Raw genomic sequence first — 21429 nt, 5'->3', positions numbered from 1 at the left:
TAAATAGCCAATTGTTCTCGATCATAAGTTGACCATTTCCTTTGACCTTTTTCTGAGTTTAAAGGATAAAAATGCAATGGGTTTCCAAACTGAATTATGCAATTGCATTAATGCGCTAACAACTGCTACGTCTGATGCATCAGTACAAAGTTTCAAGGTTGCACCAGGAATCGGGTGTCTGAGAAGGGTTGCTTTAGCAATTGCCTTTTTTGCATTTTCGAATGCTTTCTCAGCTTTGTCGTTTCATTTTAGAGGATATTCTTTTGTTTTGCTTGGTTGTGAAGATTTCCTTTTATTAATGCAGCCTTCCAATAACCTATTCAAGGGAGCTAAAACAAATGAAGCTGTTGGGACAAAACGTCTGTAAAAGTTGAATATGCCGAGAAATTTTCTTAACTGAAATTATGTGTTTGTTTTCGGAAATTTTTGAATGGCTTCTACCCTGTCAGGTAAAGATTTTAAACCCTGTTCAGATACATGAAAAGCCAAAAATTTCAAAGTAGTTGGGATTTGTGTACGTGTTCACAGCAAGTGTTTTCAAAGTATTTGGAATTTTTTCAAAGTAGTTGGAATTTTTGGGTTTGAGCTTGGAACCAAGCTCTTGAACGAACAACCAGAATGCAGCTTTATGCGAATAACTGGGTCGCCATTTTATGCTGAGTGGAGGTTATGACTTGGTGTGTATCCTTAAAAGACATGACTCCGTTTCGCTAAACATAACTTTTATTCACACACACCATAATTTTAAACAAAACTATCATAACAGAAAACTGCTAAACTAAAATTCGTACATCCTATGTTCGAGCTAAGGGTGAAGTGGGCAAGTTCATTGCCGCTCTAGCAGTTTTTACGTAAACCACATGTGGTGGTTTGGCTGCACACGCAGTCGAACATCAGACTGCCACAATATGTATTAATATAAAGAATATCACATTAATAGAAATAAATGAAACATGCAAAATACTAAAATTATAACTATAAGCCTGAAAACAAATACTTACACTAAAATTACAAATATGAAATGTAAAAGAAAATTAAGCAATAATTATCTCTAGGTAATTAAATTCCAATTTAATAATTCTGCTGTGTGTCAAATAATTCAAAACAAGAATTGACACGCAGGAAAATGGCATTTTTCGCAGAGCCAGTAAGATGCATCACACATCCAATAAGCTGAAATCTTTCTCCTTCTGTTATAATGCTGCAATGTTACTTTTTAACTAACCACAAAAGTCTATGTTAAGTCTTAATATATATAAAAAAAGGCAACTGGTATGAGTTTTCCCATCACTGAAGTTAGGCCACATTACACCTGCTATAGTCAGCTAGATGCATTTTCCCACATTTTCCTAACAAAACAACAACAAAAACAAAACAAAACAAAAAACAAACAAAAAAAAATAAAGCTTGATGCTTTTTCCTGTATTCTAATAACCAAAAATGCACAGAATAAGAACGAAGACGACGTAAAAAGAAATTCCTAATGAAATAAACAAACACGCCAATATCCCTTTAACGTATAAAACTGTGATTCCCAGTTTGTTTACATCAATAAATCTATCAAAACCAGAAGCACAGAATAGAAACTGATGCTCATACATGAAGGTCAAAAGCCACATGACTTAACCGATGTGAAAACAGTTACCATTTAGCACCATCTACTGGCATTTAAAAATTCAAAACAATCATTCCATTTTCAAGTTACGTATATGGACTGTAGAGATTGATTGGAGCTTTTTGCATATATGCGATGCTGGGCTGTTAAGAGTGGAATTGTTGCGCCTTGTATATGCGACGCTGGTCCTGAATGGGTTAACTACCTTCTATAGCAAAAAATAAAGTTGCCTATTTGTAATAACTGTGTATTTCTATTTATAAAACAATCTGATACATCCCTTCTTATCTAATTGTACCTAAAGTATGGAATGGGATCTAAATGCTGTGCTGTAAGTAAGTGAATGGTAGTTTAAAACTTGATAATGATTGAAATTTATTATAAATGCTGTTTAAAGTTAAACGTAATTTTATGCTTAAGTTAAAGGCTTATCTAATTTTTCTAGGTTGCAGGGGATTTGTCATCTTTGTCTATAACGTAAAGTGTAAAGTACAGCAATAATAAAATTAAAATTAAAATTAAAAGTTCACTCACTGTGAACTAGTTACAACTGAAAAGTTAACATTTTAGGTGTTAACTATCTATCAGTCCTTATGGGCTGAAATTACAAGCAGTCTTAAATATATACAGAATCGGTAGTAAATACAATGTCGACCAGCTCATAGTTATGAAAAAACAATAAAATTTAATATTAACAAAATCCAAAGAAATTCAGTGGAAGTGAGCTGATCGGATGAGTGAATTACCCTTAGCTGAGTTCCTAAACTTTCTTCTTAAATTACACTTCTGTTCACAATTTCAAATTAACTTAAGTTACAGTATTTTTCGTGATTGTGATAGAACAAAAAGATGAAAAGGACAGATATAACATAAGAAGTAATGTGTTAGTTGTAATAACCTTACAGCTGCTATCTGCCTTTTCACTTCTTCTATATTTTATGAAAAAATATTTTATTTAATACTTGCCTTTATGTTAGATTTAAATTTGGGGGGAGGGATTTGTGTATGTGTTCACATCAAGTGTTTTTGTGTATTGCCGTGTACTTTTATTTATTTTCATATCTGATGCAAAAATTCAAGAAAAATATGGTTAGCATATTATGAAAGAAAAATTTAGTTACAAAAAATTAAATCTGAGTGTAAACACTTGTTTTATATTTTTACACTTGTTTTATATTATTTATGTATATTTTATATTATATTGTTAAGTATATCAGATAGGTTTTTACCAAAATCAAAGTGCATTTATTAACCTTTATCCACTAGAGAATTCATCAGGTCATTTAAAATTTTTATAAACAATAAATTGAGATTGAAAACTCTGGTAATAATGAAGGGAAAAAACATCTCATATGCTTGACATACAGTTGCTAAACTGATAGTAAAATATATAATATTATTGCTGTTTGAATGAAGTCGATATTATTTTTGCTTCTACTTGGTTATTGTGACTTAAGTAATTTTGTCAAAGAGAAACTTTGACCTTTTCATTTTCTTAAATTCTTCCCATTAAAATGGAACTATCATTTAAGTTATTTCTGTAAAATAATTATTACTGTTGTTGTAGTTAAGTATAAAATTTTCTGAAATCTGTCTGAATGCAGTATTGTTCTGTATTGATAGAGTACTGAAATATTAATTAAGAAACATTTGTATATAAATTTTTGTAGTTTTTACAATTTAAAACATTAAAAAATCAATTAAAAATAATTTATCAAAGAAATTTTTTAAAAATTTATAATGCAAAATGTTTATATATATATTATAGCATGATTTTGCATAATTTTATATAAATGTAATCATGCTCGAAATATTTTTTTCTTAATAGACAACATGCGAATCTCATTGGAACTTTATCTGGACATGGATCTTGGGTTTTGCACATCGATTGTTCTCCAGACAATACACATTTTGTCTCATGGTAATTTTATAATTCCCTTACGAGATTCTGTATTCTTTGGAAAATTGTTATGCATACATACACACACGTAAGGAGTTTTAGCTGTGTGAGACTGTATAAAAAGTTAGATTTTGTTATGAGCAGAACCCTACTGTTCTATAGTGCTATTTTATAGTTAGAAGCCAATAATGTGCTGTGGTTTTCATCAAAGGTGACTAAGTATAAGAAAATGCTATAAATAAGTAAAGCAACAAGAGTAATAATATATAATATGCTAAAGGACATGTATACTGTACACACACACACACACACACAAAAAAAAAAAAAAAAAAAAAAAAAAAAAAAGAAAGAAAGAAAGAAAAGAAAAAAGGGGACATTTTATATCTCCCATTATAGTGGGCGATTGACGAAATTAAACTTGCATGTCTCGAAAGTGCGACTTAGGATATGTATTAGATTTATATATAGCATTGTTCTAATACAGGTATTTTGATACAAAATTGGACTTTTTCTGAAATAACATTCCAATTTTTTTTCCATATTTTGATTCTACATCTCAAATTATGCCAAACTGCCAAGTTTTGTAAAAATGGCATGAGTAGTTTTTAAAAAATTATTTCTTACAATTTTAGCTTTTTAATGTTAATTGAATTTGATATATATTTATTAATATCTCTTTTTTTATTAAACTTATTTGATTCATCCTTTCATATTTCGAAATTTATGTTCATTCCAAATAAAATTTGCCTATTTATGATTTATTTTTAAAATTTGTTTTTTTAAATAATTTGTATAAATTTTTTGAAAAAAATTTTGAATTATAACCTATAAAAGTTTTGCCATCCTCTTAAAGTAGATGTATTTCTAAGCATACCTGCAACACTTTAGCCTGTTTTGAAATTTTTCATACTTATAAGTGATAATAACAGAAATGTGGCTTATGCACTTTGTTAAAATTATTGGAAAGTATAAATGATGACTCTTTTTCCGCTTGCAGGACAATTAAGAAAAAGGAAAGGAAAATAGATTGCTTTGAATTAAGAAGTTCATTAAGTGAATTTTTCTTGGCGCAAACTAAAAAAAATTTGCCAAAGTAAATTTTAAAATTTTTCACCCAAAATTACAAAATTTAATATCTAGGCATAATGAATCGTAGAATCAAAACATGGAAAAAAATTGCGATGTTATTTCAGAAAAACTCCGATTTTGTGTCAAAATACATATGTTAGAACAAAGCTATATATAAATCTAATATATATCCTAAGTCGCGCTTTCAAGACATCAAAAACACAATTTTAATTTCATCAATCAGACTTGTAGAATGGGAGATATAGAACGAATGTCCCTCCTTTTTTTGTGCAGTGTACATAAAATGCTAATGTAAAATTCTTTGTTTTTATGAAGTGTAAAGGGAAGAAAAGACAGTTTCTTTTAAAAAATAATTTATGTACACATATTTTCTTTTCAATCAACAGCCTCATGCATTTTCCTATTATAGATTCAATAATTCTGAAATTTGGCTAAAAGGTTTGATGCTGTAATTATTATTTAAACAAGAGTAAAACTTTATGGCTACATTTATTTTTATTTCCATGTGGCACTGAATAAGAGTGAAGATTACAGTTACCTTTTCCCTAAAAAAATAAAACCTTGTGTGAAAGCTTCTGCCTTTGCACTAAGAAGAATTTCCATTATGCATTTCAGTAGAAAACTTTTAAGATGTTTTAATTACACTATGTAAAATATTATGTGAAAATCAGAGAGATTGTAAAAATTATTCATAAGATTAGTGCAGGTTTAATAATAACGGCTAACCTTCATATTTGTATGAAGTGCGGTTCATCTGTCACCTTTTTTTTAAAGAAATTTTTCAATGAATTCAACATAAAAATCTGAGGTTTTGTGGTTCATCAAGTAAGCCTTTTTAAACAGGCATTAATGAAAGTGGAAAAGCCTGTCTTTACATTGAATATTATGAATGGCAGATTTTATTAATTGTAAACATGAAAGGATTTCTACTGTGGACTAGTATTGCTAATATTAGACTACAGAGTTTCTAGAAACACTTCATCTTCCAAGTCAATTTCTTAAGAATCTGTGATTTCTGTCATCGATTTGCTTGAGAAATCTGATAATGTGTAAATTGCTGTCAATTTATTTTGTAAGTTAGGAAAATTAAAGAGATTGTGATTGCTTGATTTAAGCAATAAAAGTTAGTTATCTGGAAGTAAGAAGATTTTTTTGGGATCAACTAGTTAAAAAGACTGCAGTTCTTTTAGAGCTTTGAATTTCACTTGCATATGATGAACTACTCTGTCAATAATTTCATGATAGAGACTTAAATATCTTAAGAATTTCTGTATCACGGTTTTTACATGATACAACATTTTGAATCCCCTAACAAGTGAAGTTGTTAAGAGGTTCAGAAACTCAAATTCTCTCTAGGTTTTGTGTAAATTGATTGGAAATTTTGATAATTTTTAGTTTCTTTACGGTTAGAAATTGTCTCTAACTATGCAATATTTTACATCTAAGGATTTGTCTGAGACTTTTCCATAATATCTTTCAATGCAAAAGTATAACTGAAAATTTACACCTGAAGCGAAAAGTGAAATACTTCAATGACTGTTAGCAGTTAGCGTCAGTATCCCAATTCCTGGATTTTTGGCAATGCTGTAAAAAAATTTAATGGGTTCCATTTTAGTTTTGTAAGCCAGGTTAAAACTATGGATATCTAAAAATTCTGTCTTGTATTTGCAGGAGCTGGAAATTATTTCTAGACCTCTGATACATTAAGATACCTGCTTTGTTGAATGTGAAAAAAATTATGTAATACAATTCAGTGTCTTAAAAAATATTTTATTCATGCATTCCTTAATGGAGTTCATAAATTAGGATAGCACTAGGTTAAGCCTGTGTGTAACTAGGTTAAGTCTATATAGCAGTGAATAAAAATTACATTTCAGCATTTCCTTTTTCACAATTGACTGCAGATTATTCAAATGACTGAAAGATGTCACTTTTTGTTCAAATTCCTGAGCTGCATGTTTTTTCTCACAGTGAAAGTATAGAAGTATTCTAAGCACTCTTTCCCTCAAATAATTTGCAGAGTGATCGCTGCTGATGTCAGTAAAGCCGAGAAATCTTTTATGAGTGTTTATCTTTCACAGATTGAAAAGCAGTTGAAAACTGAGACAAGTTTGCAGTATCAATAATTTCATCTAAAATTATTATTACAAATGTAGCTCTTTTCTTTCTTTATTCCATCTAGTATTGCATTCCTTATGCCATTAATAGCATTTTGTTTTACACTTCTCTAAATACAGTGGAATTAATAAAATAATTTCTAATATAAGTATGATGCTAAAGAAATCATATGATGAAACTTCTGCAAGAACTGAAGACAGTGCTGTCGATTAAATGGATGTTCATCTAACTGACAAATGATATGCATCAATTAACTGCTTCATAATTTCTCTATTTGAAACTATCTCAGTGTGCTTAAAAACACTCATTTTCTGTTACTTGCTTATTTCAAAGCCAGTCCTATTCTTCCAAATAATGCACTTAGGTATTGCAGATAAATTTGAAAGGGAATTTTCTTGGTGAATCTTGGTTTTATGAAAATTGCTAATGTCATAGAAACAAGTGCTGCTGCTATTCCACAATCCTTATCCTTAATATGTAAAAAGAACATATGGAAAAGAAAATACTTTTATTTCCCTATTTAATTGCAAATAACTATTATGAATTTGAATAATATTTTACTTTTAAATGAAACGTGTAATGCTTCATTTTTTTTAATCCCAGAAATATCTGGGGTAGGCCTACCTTTGAGACAACGTCTTTTTTTTCTTGAAAGTCTGAAGCCCTGAAAGATAAGGCAGATAAACAAGAGAGAATCCCAACATTGTAAAGTCAACAGCTGATTTATTTGAAATAAACCTGTCTCGTTAACTGTTCATGCATGTTCTGTCATATCTTTTAAGGAAACAGTTTTTTTTTTGGACCAAATCCTTACCTAGATTTAAACACACAATTAAAATGGGAATATATTTCACCTCAAACCTTTTGCATCTGATTAAAGTGCTATTGCACTAAAAGCTTAAATGAAATCACTAATAAAATGTATGAGAAACTGGAATTTCTCAGTATGGCACCTCTCTAGTTAATAATAGGCTTTTGCAATGGAAGGGAAATTGGCAGCCATCTGGTTCCTTTCTTACATACAAAGCTCATCCAGAAAGTAAGTACCGTTTGGGTATTAAAAAAGAGTAGCAATTTATTTTCATTTGCATTTCATTATAGAAAAATCTCTACACCTTAAACTACTTTTGAACGTATTTACCATGCAACTTAAAGCATGTTACATATCTTGGCACTAATTGCAATGTACCTGCTTCACAGAATTCAGCCACCTGTAACCTGGACCAGTTCTAGACATTTACCTTGATTTCATGATCATTTGCAAAGTGCTGGCTGTTAAAAAAATGTCTTGAGATGAAAAAACAAACAGAAATTGGATGGAGCTAAGTCGAGACTATAAGGAAGGTGACAAAATTGTTCCCATCGAAATTAATCAAGCAGCATCTTTGTTATGTATGTGATATGTGGTTGTACATGACAATGTATGACCTCAGTACCAGAAGTATGTATTGTATGTGTTACATATAGGATTTGGTGACATAATGGTGAGCAGTAAATGGGTCATTTTGGTGTTGGCGACAATTTTCAAAATAGTCCCTAGGGGCTGTACCGTATACTAGGATTTACCACAAAATCTTTTTCTCCTTAATAAATGCCTTATTTGTCATTTTACAATAAAATAAAAAAATAGTAATCAGTCGTCTAGGCTAACCATTTATTATAATTATATTTGCCAAAATATCGTTGATTATTGTAATTCAGTTTTTAATCTTTAAGTAATTAACTTTATTTTAATGTTATTCATATCATTTAATGTGGCTTCTTCCTCCTAAATTTATTTATTGTTTAAAAATGCTTTCAAATTTCAGTCAATTTTCTCTGGCATACTCCTGAAACTAATTCTAGCAGTATGATGACATACATTCATGAACTTTAATGCACATATTTTTTGTTTATGTATGCTGCTAAATAAATATAAAATACCTGAATTTATTTAAAAATATCATTAAATAGATTTCTTTCTTTCAAAAAGCTAGAAAATGTATGCAAAAAAAGACATTTTTAAATCCAGATTGGGCAGATTCTAATCTCAATCTTCAGTAGAGAAAACAATTCCTATTATAGTTATAATAGTAATGTTTGGGGGATTGTGTATAAATAAGTCATATGTAATTGGCAAATTTTTTTCATTTCAAGTGGTACCATAATTCATTTATCTCTCAGAACAGCCAACATGCACTAGGGATACACTAGAATTTTCTTAAAACACACCTGGAAAAGTCAGGGAATTTCATGCTCCTGTGTGAGTGGCAACCTTGTTTCACAGCTGGTGGGTCAAATGATTGTTTTAAACATGATTACAAACAGTGACTTCAGACATTAGTGTAAACAAACAAAATGGCTTGGTTAAGTTGTTTTCGAGTTGAACGATGTAATTATTGCATGGGCAAGCTTCGTGCTGTCAGATGCACAGGAGATATGTGCAAATGGTATTTACTTTCTGGATCAGCTTGGTAAACTTAGGCAACCTGAATTTCTGACAAAAACGAAAGGTGCTGGTAATTTAAAGGCTTGTGAAAACTGGTTTGTCACTTGCTGCTTATGAATGCAGCCAAAGAAGGGTTGATCTCATCTAGTATAAGTGAAAAGCAGATTATATTCAGATAAAGTGTATAATATAATAGGGAAAGTTTACTTTGTTGTCAATATTTTTAAATGCTGGATAAAACATTATTGGTATGCATTGTTACTGAAAATATTTTAGAACTACTCTAAGAAACCTTAATCCAGTGATAGCATGTCTATAAGTACATGTACAAATACTTTTTCGTGTTCATGTACTTTTAGGAGATGTATAATGCATTTAATCCTGGAACTATTGTTATACATATAGTAGAACTTCAGTTATCTGAGAATTATTAATTAAGATCGTAACCACTTAAATGATTCAAAATTCTGTTATTAGAATCTAAATTTAAAATTGCATCAAATGTTTTTTCAACAAGGCTGTATGAAGTTTTTTATTTGAAATTCTAAAAATGAGTACACAATGCTATGGACATTTCTTCCTATCAAGTAATCTTTTTATCGTTATATGAAAATTTAGTTTCTCTTCAGTCAAAGTAATAACACATGTTAAGTTTTATTTCATGACAAAAATGTTCATTAAAAAATTGGAATAAACAAACTCCTATCAAAATTTATGCAAATTTTGAACATTTCAAATTTTTTGCATCCCTTTTTATATAAATATTATTATAACTTTTTGAATAATCTGTTAGCCTTTCTTTTTATGATAGCCCTGTAACTTGTTCAGCTGTCATGTGATACAGCGGTTATTGACAACAAAAAAAAGTAGTAGAAACATCAGGATGTTTCTTTGTAAAGAGTTTTGCTGAATGTTGTAGCGTTGCTTTTCCATTTGTCATTTTTGCACCAGTTCATGGATATTCTCAACATCACTTTCATCACTGAAATTTTTATTTTTCTCCAGATCTAGAGCATGAGTTATTTTTTGCCAAAGCTTGAAAACTTGGTTCACTGTCTACATTTTCCTTCTCAAAATATCAATGTTGAGTGATGTTTTTGTGACCTTTAATCATTTGAAACAAGTCTATAAATTTATTGCCAGGATATCTGATTTTTAGTGATACACAGTGCATTCAAACCTGAATAGCATACAGGCTGAATGCATGATTTGAAAGCTGCTGATGAGCAGCACTTTTTTTAAAACAAAATGGTAATGAATATATGTCTCTCTCTCTCTCTATGTATATATATATGAAATTCTATAAATAAAAGTCAAAATTCTAAACCGATGCCTAACTATGCATTGTAAATGGTAGTAACTGGTGGCAGTATTAATAAATTAAATTGGAAATTTAAACTCATTAAATATTCAACTTGAAACAAAGAGTTGAAAAAATAGTAAAATATTTGTTTTTGCAAAACCTGGTTCTGTCATTGCAAAGAAATGCAGGATACTTCCGCTGTGGGAAATTAAAAATAAGAAGAGTGGAAAAAAATATTAAAATCAACTCAACGCGCTATGAAGGAAAGTTTTATGTCTAATATTTACAGAAATTCTGCTTCTATATCGGAATGATTTCAAAAAGAAAAGTTTCATCAAGACAAAGCAACAAGTCATACCTCGAAAAGTACCACTGCATTCCTTGAAAAAAATGAAGCCTGCCACAGGTATTGCATATATACTTTTTGAACATATTTCTGTGAAGTTTCCTGAAGTTTCACCTAAATGCAAATTCACCATGATTGAAGGACTCTGCAAAGTAGTGGAGAGTGTCCCATAAATGTTGCTACAAACTTCTGGGGAAGGTAGGACATATTATAAGGATTAAAAATTGCATAGAAACCCATGCCCCGAAATGTCAGGGGTAAGTGGTTGCAGAGGTAGAAGAGGAAACAAGAGATTGCTTGATTTAAAACATTTATTGAACATGAATACAAATGGTGTGTGACAGTTTGAATGTTACAACAGATGCTCGAAGTTTGCACCATACGATGTCAAACATGCCTGACACTGACAAACCATTGATTGCTGGATATATTCAAACACACCAGGAGTTTCTTTGATCGTAGCAGCTGCGCAGGCGAGTCTTGCCGCAAGATCCATTTCAGACATAACAGGATCATGATACATGACACTTTTGATGGCTCCCCACAAAAAGAAATCAAGGCTGGATAAATCTGGTGAGTGTGGGTGTCAAGGAATGAGTCTACCACACCCAATCCATCGATGCGGGAATGATCTGTTCAAATGGCTATGAACATCCAGTCAAATGAGCAGGTGCCCCGTCATGTTGGAACCACATGTTACGCCTCACATTTGTTTGAACATCATCAAGCAAGCCTGGAAGAACCTACTCCAGAAAGATCAAATAATTTGTGGTATTTAACCTAAAATGGTAAATGGTATGGCCCAACAAAGTAGTCGCCAACCAAACCCGCCCACACATTAACTTTGACGCATTACTGTGCCACGTTGTGCCACACATGGGTTTGTTTTTGAGCCCACAAATGCTGATTGTGTTAGCTAATTGGGAACCTGAACTCAAGATTGTGAAAAATTTGCTGTATTCTCTTCCTATCAATAGTATTCAAGAATGTAAATATTCTGAAAATAGGCATGATTAGAGTGCCAGGTGAATTATGGCCACAAATGTGAATTTAAATGAAAATGAAATTTAATCCACCTTGACTGGCAAGTTTCCTAGTCATTAAGGATTTCTGTGCAGTCAGAATTATCATTCTTCACTTTGAATCTACATTCTAAGCTATCAGGTATGTGCATAATCAGTATCTGTGCATTTCTATGTTTCAGTGCTCCTGCATCAGTACTTCCAAATTTGTTTTCATCACATACATATATAGAATCACAACTTTTTATTTAAAACAAAATTATCCCAATTTTCATCACATACATATATAGAATCACAACATTTTATTTAAAACAGAATTATCCCAAGATATTTCTGTGCAGTATGCTGCTGAAAATTCATCAGCATAGACAGAAAGTAAGAAATTTCGAACGAATACAAAGACTCAAATTTCAAAATCATTAATTCAGACTGGTAAATTTCAAATTCAAAACCAGTAAATTTCAAAATTCCCTATAAATTTGTAAAATTAACAAAAACCGGAAGAATTAAAGAAATATGAAATGCTAAAACCTCAAAAATACAAAAACCACAAAAAATTACATACAGATACAAACAAAGGAAGAAAATGCAATCAAATCTGATATAACGTTATCAAGAGGAGGAGCATCAGACTGAATTGAACCTCCCATCCTGTTTGAAAACCACTGTGTTTCTGTTATTCAAAACTAGCTAGTGAACCATTCTAAATTATTTAATTACAAAAGCTCACCCCAAAATTCTGAATCCCTTCCCGACGTAGTGTAAGAATTCTAATGTGAAATCAAGGAAGAGAAATTAATTAGATATGTTTTACTGAATTTAAAATTGAAATTAAGTAGTAATACAAAATTTCTAATACAAAAATACTAATAAATTAACTGAAAACATAAATTTAAAACTTATTCAGTTGGTGAAGAAGCAGTCCAATAGAGAAATATACTAAACACATCTAAATGAAAAAATCCCAAAGTTGAATAAGTTAAATCATTAAGTATATTTTTTCACAGAATGTAAGATTAAAATTGAAGAAAATTTAAATTAAAATGTAGAAATTCAAAATATATTAGAAATCAACACGGAACAATGTAATCAAACTACAAATTTTGAAACAAAAAACAGAAACATTAGATTCAAAACATAATTTTAGGATTGCTAATTTCGCTACACTGGCAAAACAAATTGGTGATGGTGAGTTAAAAATTTCCTAAACAGAAAGTTAAATGCTTGTAAGAACTTTTTAAATTTTTTATTAAAAAAATGTGTAAAGAAAAGTAAAAGGATGAAAAGAAACAAAGGTTAAAAATGTTAAAAAGTCTTCACATCGTGGGCTTATCATGATGACCAGAATATAGTAGGCCCTCTGTAAATAAAGTCAAGAAAAATATACATAAATAGAGAAATACTATAAAGCTTTCTAAAACATCCTCTTTTATTTGAGTTTCCAGATAAAAAATTCATACTTGTGAAAAATTTTATAGGGTGTGCACTACTCCAGGTTTTTTAAAAACGACTTTTAATGAAGTTAATTGGAATTTCAATTTCTTTTAAAATTTTAGTGAGAATAACTATTTTTGTTGTTCTATTTTAGAGCACACTTTTTGAATTCTGTTACTTTGATTAAAAACTATATTTATAGAAATGTTGGAGTACCAATTTATAAGTTTTATTGTATAAGAAATAAATTCTCTTCTTTTATGAAGTAAAATTATTACTACTTTTATTAAGTCTTATTTTTTTAAGGGTATGAATGTAAAGACCCAGATAATCTATAACTAATTGATTTTTATTGCTTTTATTAAGTTTTAGACAATTGGGATAGATGTTGTTAATTTCAGTAAAATTGTTTTTGAAAGTGATATCATCAATATATCTGAAAGTGTGTTCAAAATTATGGAAATATTAGCAAAGTTTTTAAGAAATTAAAATTCTTTAGAAAACAAATATAGGGTACATGAATGAGTTGAATAAGTTGAACTTCCCATAGGTATACCATTTGTTTGTAGGTATTGAATGCTTTATGTAATTATTGAAAAACGAGAAATAGAGATATTCTTTCCAAATCCAGAATAATAAGTATTTCAGAGAAACGATTTGGCAGCTCAAGACTTTCATAGATTTAAGTGGGAGAGAGAAGAAACACAGTGGTTTACAAAAAAAAAAGGGGGATTCAATTTAGTCTGATGTACCTCCTCTTGATAACTTATATCAGATTTGATTGCCTTCCTCTTCCTTTTTTTTTGTATTTATATTTGTTTTTTGTGGTTTTTGTATTTTTTGAGGTTTTAGTATTTTACATTTCTTTAATTCTTCTGATTTTGGTTAATTTTTCATATTATAGGGAATTTTGAAATTTACTGGTTTTGAATTTCACGTGGATTTGGTTTTAAATTTCTTACTTTTTGTTTATATCTATATCTATATGTATATATATATTAAGGATAATTTTTATTATTTTAGTTCTTCTGACAAGACTGTGAAGGTTTGGGAAATTGCATCTAAGGAATGCATTCACTCATTCAATGAACATTCTGATCAAGTTTGGTGTGCAAAGTATAACCACAATGGCAGCAAAGTTGTTTCCGTTTCAGATGACAGAACCATTGTGATATACGACTGTCCTGTATAAATAATATTAGAAATAATTAATATGTTCTCTAAGCTGTCAAAATATGACCTTGTTTTGGTGTAAATTGTAATAAATTGTTTTATATATTTGAATTGTAGAATTTTTTCTGGAGAAAGAATTGTGAATTGATTATAAGTTGTTTTTTATTTCAGATGAAGCATTTCCATTATGATAACTAGTGTTTTTTTGTTTTCTTTACGTGAATTTATTTAACTTGGCTTCACTTTTTAGGTTAGATTTTGAAATTTTAATTAATTATTTAATATTTGATTAATAACATCTACCAATCTGATTAAAAAAATTCACACATAGGTGTTTGTATAGCAATACAATATACCATAAGAATTTTTTCGAAAGATTCCCCTTCCCTTACTGCTGAATGTATCTTAAGAAATCCTTGTTTAATGTTCAAGTTAATCATTTTACTGTTCTGATCATTACACACCATCTCTCTTTCTTTTTTTTTTTTTTCCTAATTCAGTGAATTTCTTTATTATTTTATACATTCTGTGGACTAGAAAATGTAAAATAATGTGATATTTTTTAATTATACAGTTTTAGTTATATGCACTAAAAAGTAATCTATTAGCTGTCGTTGTTTTCATGGCCAGTATGTGATTAAAAATAAAATTCTGGGGCTCCTGTATTTGAACTGAAGTATGACATTAACAGATTATCAAGGAATTGTAGAAGTAATTGTATAGATATGACATTTTTTTAACAGTTTTGATTTAAAATCAGGCCTATGGTTTTATTTTTAGTCATGTAAAACCAAGATTGTTAAGATAGCTAAAAAATTATTTTTTACTTTATAATGCATTTAACTAAAACATGTAATTTAAAAAGATTTTTTGTATATTTTATTTTTTTTTTCTAGTGCTGTAGTGTGACATTTTTATAATGATGGATACATTTCTGATACAATCTGATGGATACATTTCTGATAAAATTATATTAAAAGAGTTATAAAAAAGCTCTTTTATGTATATGGTAGAATTTTAATCAATTAAAAAATAGCCTTTCTAGCTTAAAATCATTTTAGATATATATGAGTAATGAATTGCACCATCTCAGAATTTCACTAGATCATGACTTGCGAAAGTAAAATTAGTAGAAAAATTATCATTTATTGTACCTTCATCTTTAAGATAGCATTTTTAATCATATGTGGTAGATACATTGTATCATATTACTTTCAATAATCTATTTAAATTAATCAGTTTACTAATAAGCCAATAATACATTTTTATTGGGTCATAAAGGAAAAATATTCAAGGGAAAAAAAAAAAAAAAAAAAAAAAAAAAAGGTTCATGAAAAATTAAGTTTGATTCAATTTTTTCCATATTTCATTAAGTATTCAGGCAGGAAAAAAAGGTAAACTTACTACTCTTCACTGAATAGTAAATTTTAAATATCCACAGTGAAATAAAATTCCATATGCCTTAATGTAGTGAACATATGGAATATATTTGCCTTACCTCCCAAGAAAAGATTGAATAAGCACATTGTATTGACATAACAAATTTTATTTTACTAAGTCACTAGATGGATTTTTAATTTCACATCTGCATGCTCTCTTATTTCAACAAAATCATCATGAATAGTTCAATACATAGTCCAATTCCTGATGTCCAGTATCTGGACCATTGGCCAAAAAGTAAATAAATAAGTTAATATAAAAAAATAATAAAAATTCCTCTTCCCATATAAAATCCTTATTATAGGAATTGGAAATATAATATTCAATGCAGACAGTGCAGTAAATGCAATTTTCTCCCCAGTAATAGATTCCTCCACTTCTGAACATCTGCTAATTAGGGAATCGATCCATAGCCAGTAATAATAGATTTACCTTATATTTGATGTCGAGCAGGATCATACCTTCAGTCATTGAGATGTTTTGGGGGGTGGGCAATCCGGCAGTATGCATTTTGTCATCTGGTGTAATCTCTACAGGTCATAAATTCTAAAAATTTTGACACCCCTAAATTCTGCTACCCAGTGCCTCATCTAAATTTAAAAAAAAATTGCCATCCCTAATTTAAACTGCTCTGTGCTCCTCTAAATTCTGAAATTTTCCCCTTCCACACCGGCCTTGGTGAAAGGCTAGTATTCTTCTACTATCTGGTCTATCTAGTAAGCATAGCATTTTAGTGCATATGAAAGCAATTTTCAAGTTGGGTGGTATGTGTATCACCGGAAAATGTCAATTATTTTCTTATTCTTGTAAAATAAAAAGTAAAATTATCCTTATAAAGCTGCCACTGAATTTCATAATTGACAGATAATTTAAAATGTAACACTGGCATTATTCAATGACAGCACTTATTAACTCAGTAGATTATGCAGCTGAAATAATTAAGCAAGTGTCTTAATTTAATGTAATTAAATATATGAAGTAGAGAACAGTGTATAATAAGATATTAATAATGTTATAGTTAGAATACAGTGTAAAGTGTTTCCAGGAAAGTTTTGTTAATTAAGGTTAAGAAGAAATTACAAACTATAAATTTTAGTTTTGACCTAAAATTCAGTTGTAGAATATTTACAGTAACTGTAAACAAACCTACTGGGATATGCAAATGATTAGTATTTCAGTGCCTTTAGATGACACAGGAGGGAGAAACAACATCTGAAGCACTGCATAAAAGAAAAGTTGTGTAGTGGATTTCTCTTTCAGAAAGTGCTTTGTAAGGTTTGCTCAGAATATTGTGTTATGCCTCGACTAAGTAGAAATGCTTACCAACAAGTTTTGAAATTCGATAGAGGCAGGATCATTGCCTATCAAAAGTATAGATTATACTTCCATAATATTGCCTGTCACACTGGTCGACATCCAACCACTGTCATGCCAATATGGAATCAGTGGATTGCTGAGAGTCATACTGAACAGCATGCAGGATCTCAATGCCCTCCCATGACTTAACGTCAGACAGGACAGACATATTGTAAGGTCAACCCTGCAAAACCACACAACCATATCACATACCATTAGTCAGGAAATGGGCATGTTTGCAGCAGAGTATCAGCTTGTAAGTTGCATCAATTTTTGCAGCATCATGAACTATCAGCTATGTGACCATTACTTCAGCTTCCCTTAACCCCTTCGCGCCGACTGTCACGTATACGTGCCAGCAACGAACACACTTATCTACCGGCCGACACGCAGGCGTGCCAGAGCATTGTTGCGTTCTTTACCTACTGTCACGTATTTGTGCCAGTACCTTGGAACGTTTTTCAAACTATAATTTCTGCCACAAGATGGCACTGTATGTCCATATGGTTTCAGATACATGTAAATTAGACCTTCTACTCGAAATGAGAGAAGCATGACTCACATACACGTGTTTTTGATTATATAAACAAACGGGAAAATAAATGTTTCCGAATGGCGTGATTTATGACGTCTCTTTAAATCGCACTTTATTCGCACGTGGTAGTTGTTTACTGTAATTAGAGAAGTTTTATTTGCTCTAAAGCGTTAGGTATTTCAGTTTGCAGTTCAGTTTTTAGAAAATAATTAGATCTTGTTAGACGTGAATTCTTTGTTTTTACCGTTTCAATGTCGAAGCGTCGAAAATGTTTAACAGAGCATGAAATAGCAGAAATGATGCAAAATATTTCAGATATTGATTCTGAAAGATTAACTGAAAGACGTTTTCCAAAACTTTGTTCAGAAGAGACTGATAAGAAAATGAGACGATGATGCTTCGATTGTTCACATTCCCGGAAAAATCCTCCAAAACGGCAAATGAGTTATTACGAGTGCAAGGAATGTAACGTAGGACTGTGTGTAGATCCCTGTTTTCAAATTTTTCATACGAAAAGAGAATTTTAAGTAATATATTTAGTTTTCAGATGTATAATGTTAAAATTCATAAAATGGTGAGTAATGAAAAATAAAATGTGTAAAATATGCATTTAAACAAGAAATAAGGTAATTAAAGTATATATATAAAAATAATTATAAAGCATAAGCCGTTTAAATACTCTATAGAGCATTATTAAACAATGCGTTGATACTTCGGAAATTTCATGGATTTAGGCTTAGTAGCAAAAAAGCCCCCGGCCCTGGAGGACGCTCGCCGGCCTCAGTGATAAGCGCGCGTTTTCGCTACCCGGCTCGAAGGGGTTAACAATGCACCATACAGAGAGATGTTGAATCTAGTGCACCAAATGACAAAGCTGGGTACAGGAGTGGCACAATGTCGCCTTTTCAAAATTCACTATTCTACATGAAATATTCTGAAGGCTATATACGTGTCTGGAGGCTCCGAGGAAACCGCAAATTGCCTGCTTGCATTCGATATTGGCATAAGGGCCCTGTTGTGATTGTTTGAGCAGCCATTGGGTACACGATACACACATCTCTAGTTCGGATTAACGGTAATTTGAACGCAGATGGGTATATTTCTGACATCTTACATTCAGTGGTTGTGCCCTATCTTTGAGACCCCCAAATGCCATGTTCCAACAAGATAATGCAAGAATACATGTTGCGTATCATGTTCTGATCTTCTTCTATACACGGGTATTCGATTGCTGCCCTGGCCTGCACAGTCTCCAGATCTGTCACTCATTGAAAACATGTGGGCATGGGTTGCTGAGAGACTAGACCCCCTCTCCTTTCCGGCTAATATGGTTGATAAAATATGGCATAGACTTAAAGCAGTATGGAATGAGTTGCCTATTTCTGTCATCCAAGTCCAGTTTGACTCTATGCCTAATGGGGTAAGGGCCGTTTTAGCTACCAGGGGTGGCAGCTGTGTTTACCAATCTCACACTCTTGTAAACCTCCAAAATGCGTGCAAACTTAATCATTTTGTTTTCATGCCATACTATTTATGTGCAATAAATATCTTTTTTGTATTTGCTTTCTTTCGTGGTGTTGCAATTTTAATGGCCAGCAGTGTATTAATAGTAAGTTACTTCAAGTAAACTTAAGTTGTAGAACAGTTAAGTATTTACAGTAACAGTACGAATTTAGTTGAACAGTTAAGTATTTACAGTCTCAGTACCTTATAGTGAATAAACGTAAGGGAACTGTAGTAAGCAGTAAGTTACTATAGAACAGTTAAGTAAATTTAATTGTAGAACTGTAAGTCAGCAGTTAAATATTGTCACCAATTGTAGAACAGTATGTCACCAATATAAACTTGAGACAATAAAGAAGAGCTTCAAATTGGAAGCTGGATGTTAAAAAATCATATTTGAATCAAAAGGCAGTATAAGTAAGACTCCATTGGTTTAATATAGAAACATGTTTTTCCTTCTTTTTGGTTACTAAGCAGATAATTATAATATCAAGGTTTCAATCTTTTTCCTGTAGTTCAAAATAACATTAATTTTTCGAAAAGTTAAAATAATTTTCGCCAATTTTTTGGCTGAATTATTTGCTATAATTCATAACTTTATTAATATAATGGTACTGAGAAAGTGATGTACTGTAGTTCTGTTTCTGAAATTTTGTTTAACTATCAAGGCGCTTGAATTGAGTGAATCCATAACGTAAATAAATAATTGCCATCACAGATCTTTGCTAAGAGGACAACTTCTGCAAAAAACCAAAATTTTTCGAATCATGGGTGGTCATCTTAGAGAGCTTCACTCTATTCAATTTATGTTTACATAAGTATGATTGAACTTTTTAAACTACAGATTTTGGTGTAAAAACATATATGTTTGAATTCATTTCAGTTCGATTGTGGTAGCATGTTCATTTATTGTTATCTGCAGGAAAATGATTCATTTTCATGACAGTCTCATAATTATGGTTTTGCACTTTAAGCATCCCTCAGTCTATATTGTTTGTAGCTCTGCAGTACAGAGAGTTAGACAGTTACTGAATTTGAATTAATTTGGTAGATTAGATTTCAGTGTACAGGAATAAAAATTCATCTTTTAATAGATCGTTGTGAAATTTAAACTTTTCTAATAAAAAATAATTTTAAGATAAATACAAGTGCTTTATCGATTATTAGGTCACAGTATAACATTTCCTATTTTTTTTTTTTCCTACTGATAAAGTGCATTTGAAATTCAGGGTATTATATTGTATGTGTAAATGTACATAATTATCAACAGAATATGTTTTAAATTATGTGTAACGATATTATAGTATGTGTCTCAAAATGTATTTGACATTCTAATAAATGAACATTCAAGAAAAAGAGTGAAGCTATGTATATTAAAAAGTACCATTGAAATGAATATAAATTTCTTCACATACTGATGGGATGATTTTCATTTACAATATCGTATTTTCATTATATTAAGCATACTTAAGAGAAGCAATAAGTAATGAATACATAATTGGCACTTGAATACTTCGAGGCAAGGAAAATTCTTGACTAATCCTCTGTTTTCAAATGCCTCATTTTTCATCCTTTCCATTTCTACATATTATATTTTCTCTTTCTCTTTTTCCAAGATTTCTTCTTCTGATTTCCTGTAAAAATAATACGCATCCTTTTCATATATCAATATAATTTAAATGTTATTAAATACTACAGTCAAAAGTCGTTAATTCGGACACCCATAATTCGGAATGATCTATAATCCGGACCTCAAAACTAAAAACTTTCTGCGCATGCGCCGCGCTAACACATGCGCATAGGCGTTTACGCGTGCGCGTAAGACCTTTTACGACTGCGCATATGAGTGTGCGCAAGTGCAGAATACGTTTTCGCGTGCGCGTTTTATGTATAATAGACGTATAAGCTAAAATTATCTAATTATCTATTTCAGTTAATGTTGATGATTGCGTTGTTCCTTAATTTTCGAATTGGATCCGGCTTATTATTTTTTGCAGACTGTAAGAGCAATTTTATAAAAGTAAGCTTAAACTTTCGATTATATCAAATAGAATTTCCGATATATATTTGTTAATATGTAAAGGATCTAAAGCGAAAGTATGTTTTGAAATCCGAAATCTGTTTATCAATTTCACGCTGCTCGACGGGGGGAACGCAGCGGCGGGCG

General features: G+C 30.8%; 2 protein-coding genes across 4 annotated transcripts in view; one reads left to right on the top strand and one right to left on the bottom strand.

Annotated features, from left to right (window-relative positions):
* Positions 1–14539, top strand: part of LOC118200634 (uncharacterized) — a 54589-nt gene extending 40050 nt beyond the window's left edge. Inside the window, exons 9-10 of one of the 2 annotated variants that reach the window (XM_085826995.1) lie at positions 3444–3536; positions 14279–14539. In XM_085826995.1, coding sequence (XP_085683121.1) covers positions 3444–3536; positions 14279–14447 — 262 coding nt within the window. In that variant the 3' untranslated portion in view covers positions 14448–14539. Of the gene's footprint in view, positions 1–3443; positions 3537–14278 lie in introns of those variants that run through there. The other variant, XR_004760120.2, reaches the window with a different exon arrangement.
* A 6077-nt stretch (positions 14540–20616) lies between these two features.
* The window catches only part of LOC118192020 (organic cation transporter protein-like), a 99085-nt gene continuing 98272 nt past the window's right edge, over positions 20617–21429 (bottom strand). For both annotated transcript variants that reach the window (XM_085826994.1, XM_035362898.2), the window contains exon 10: positions 20617–20896. In XM_085826994.1, coding sequence (XP_085683120.1) covers positions 20851–20896 — 46 coding nt within the window. In that variant the 3' untranslated portion in view covers positions 20617–20850. The remainder of the gene's footprint in view (positions 20897–21429) is intronic.

The sequence above is a fragment of the Stegodyphus dumicola genome, chromosome 11, assembly GCF_044657685.1.
Source record: "Stegodyphus dumicola isolate Sdum_Otavi_A_Nest chromosome 11, ASM4465768v1".
NCBI lineage: Eukaryota > Metazoa > Arthropoda > Arachnida > Araneae > Eresidae > Stegodyphus > Stegodyphus dumicola.
The sequence above is the reverse complement of the archived record's forward strand: the minus strand, read 5'-3'. Positions and strand labels throughout refer to the sequence as shown.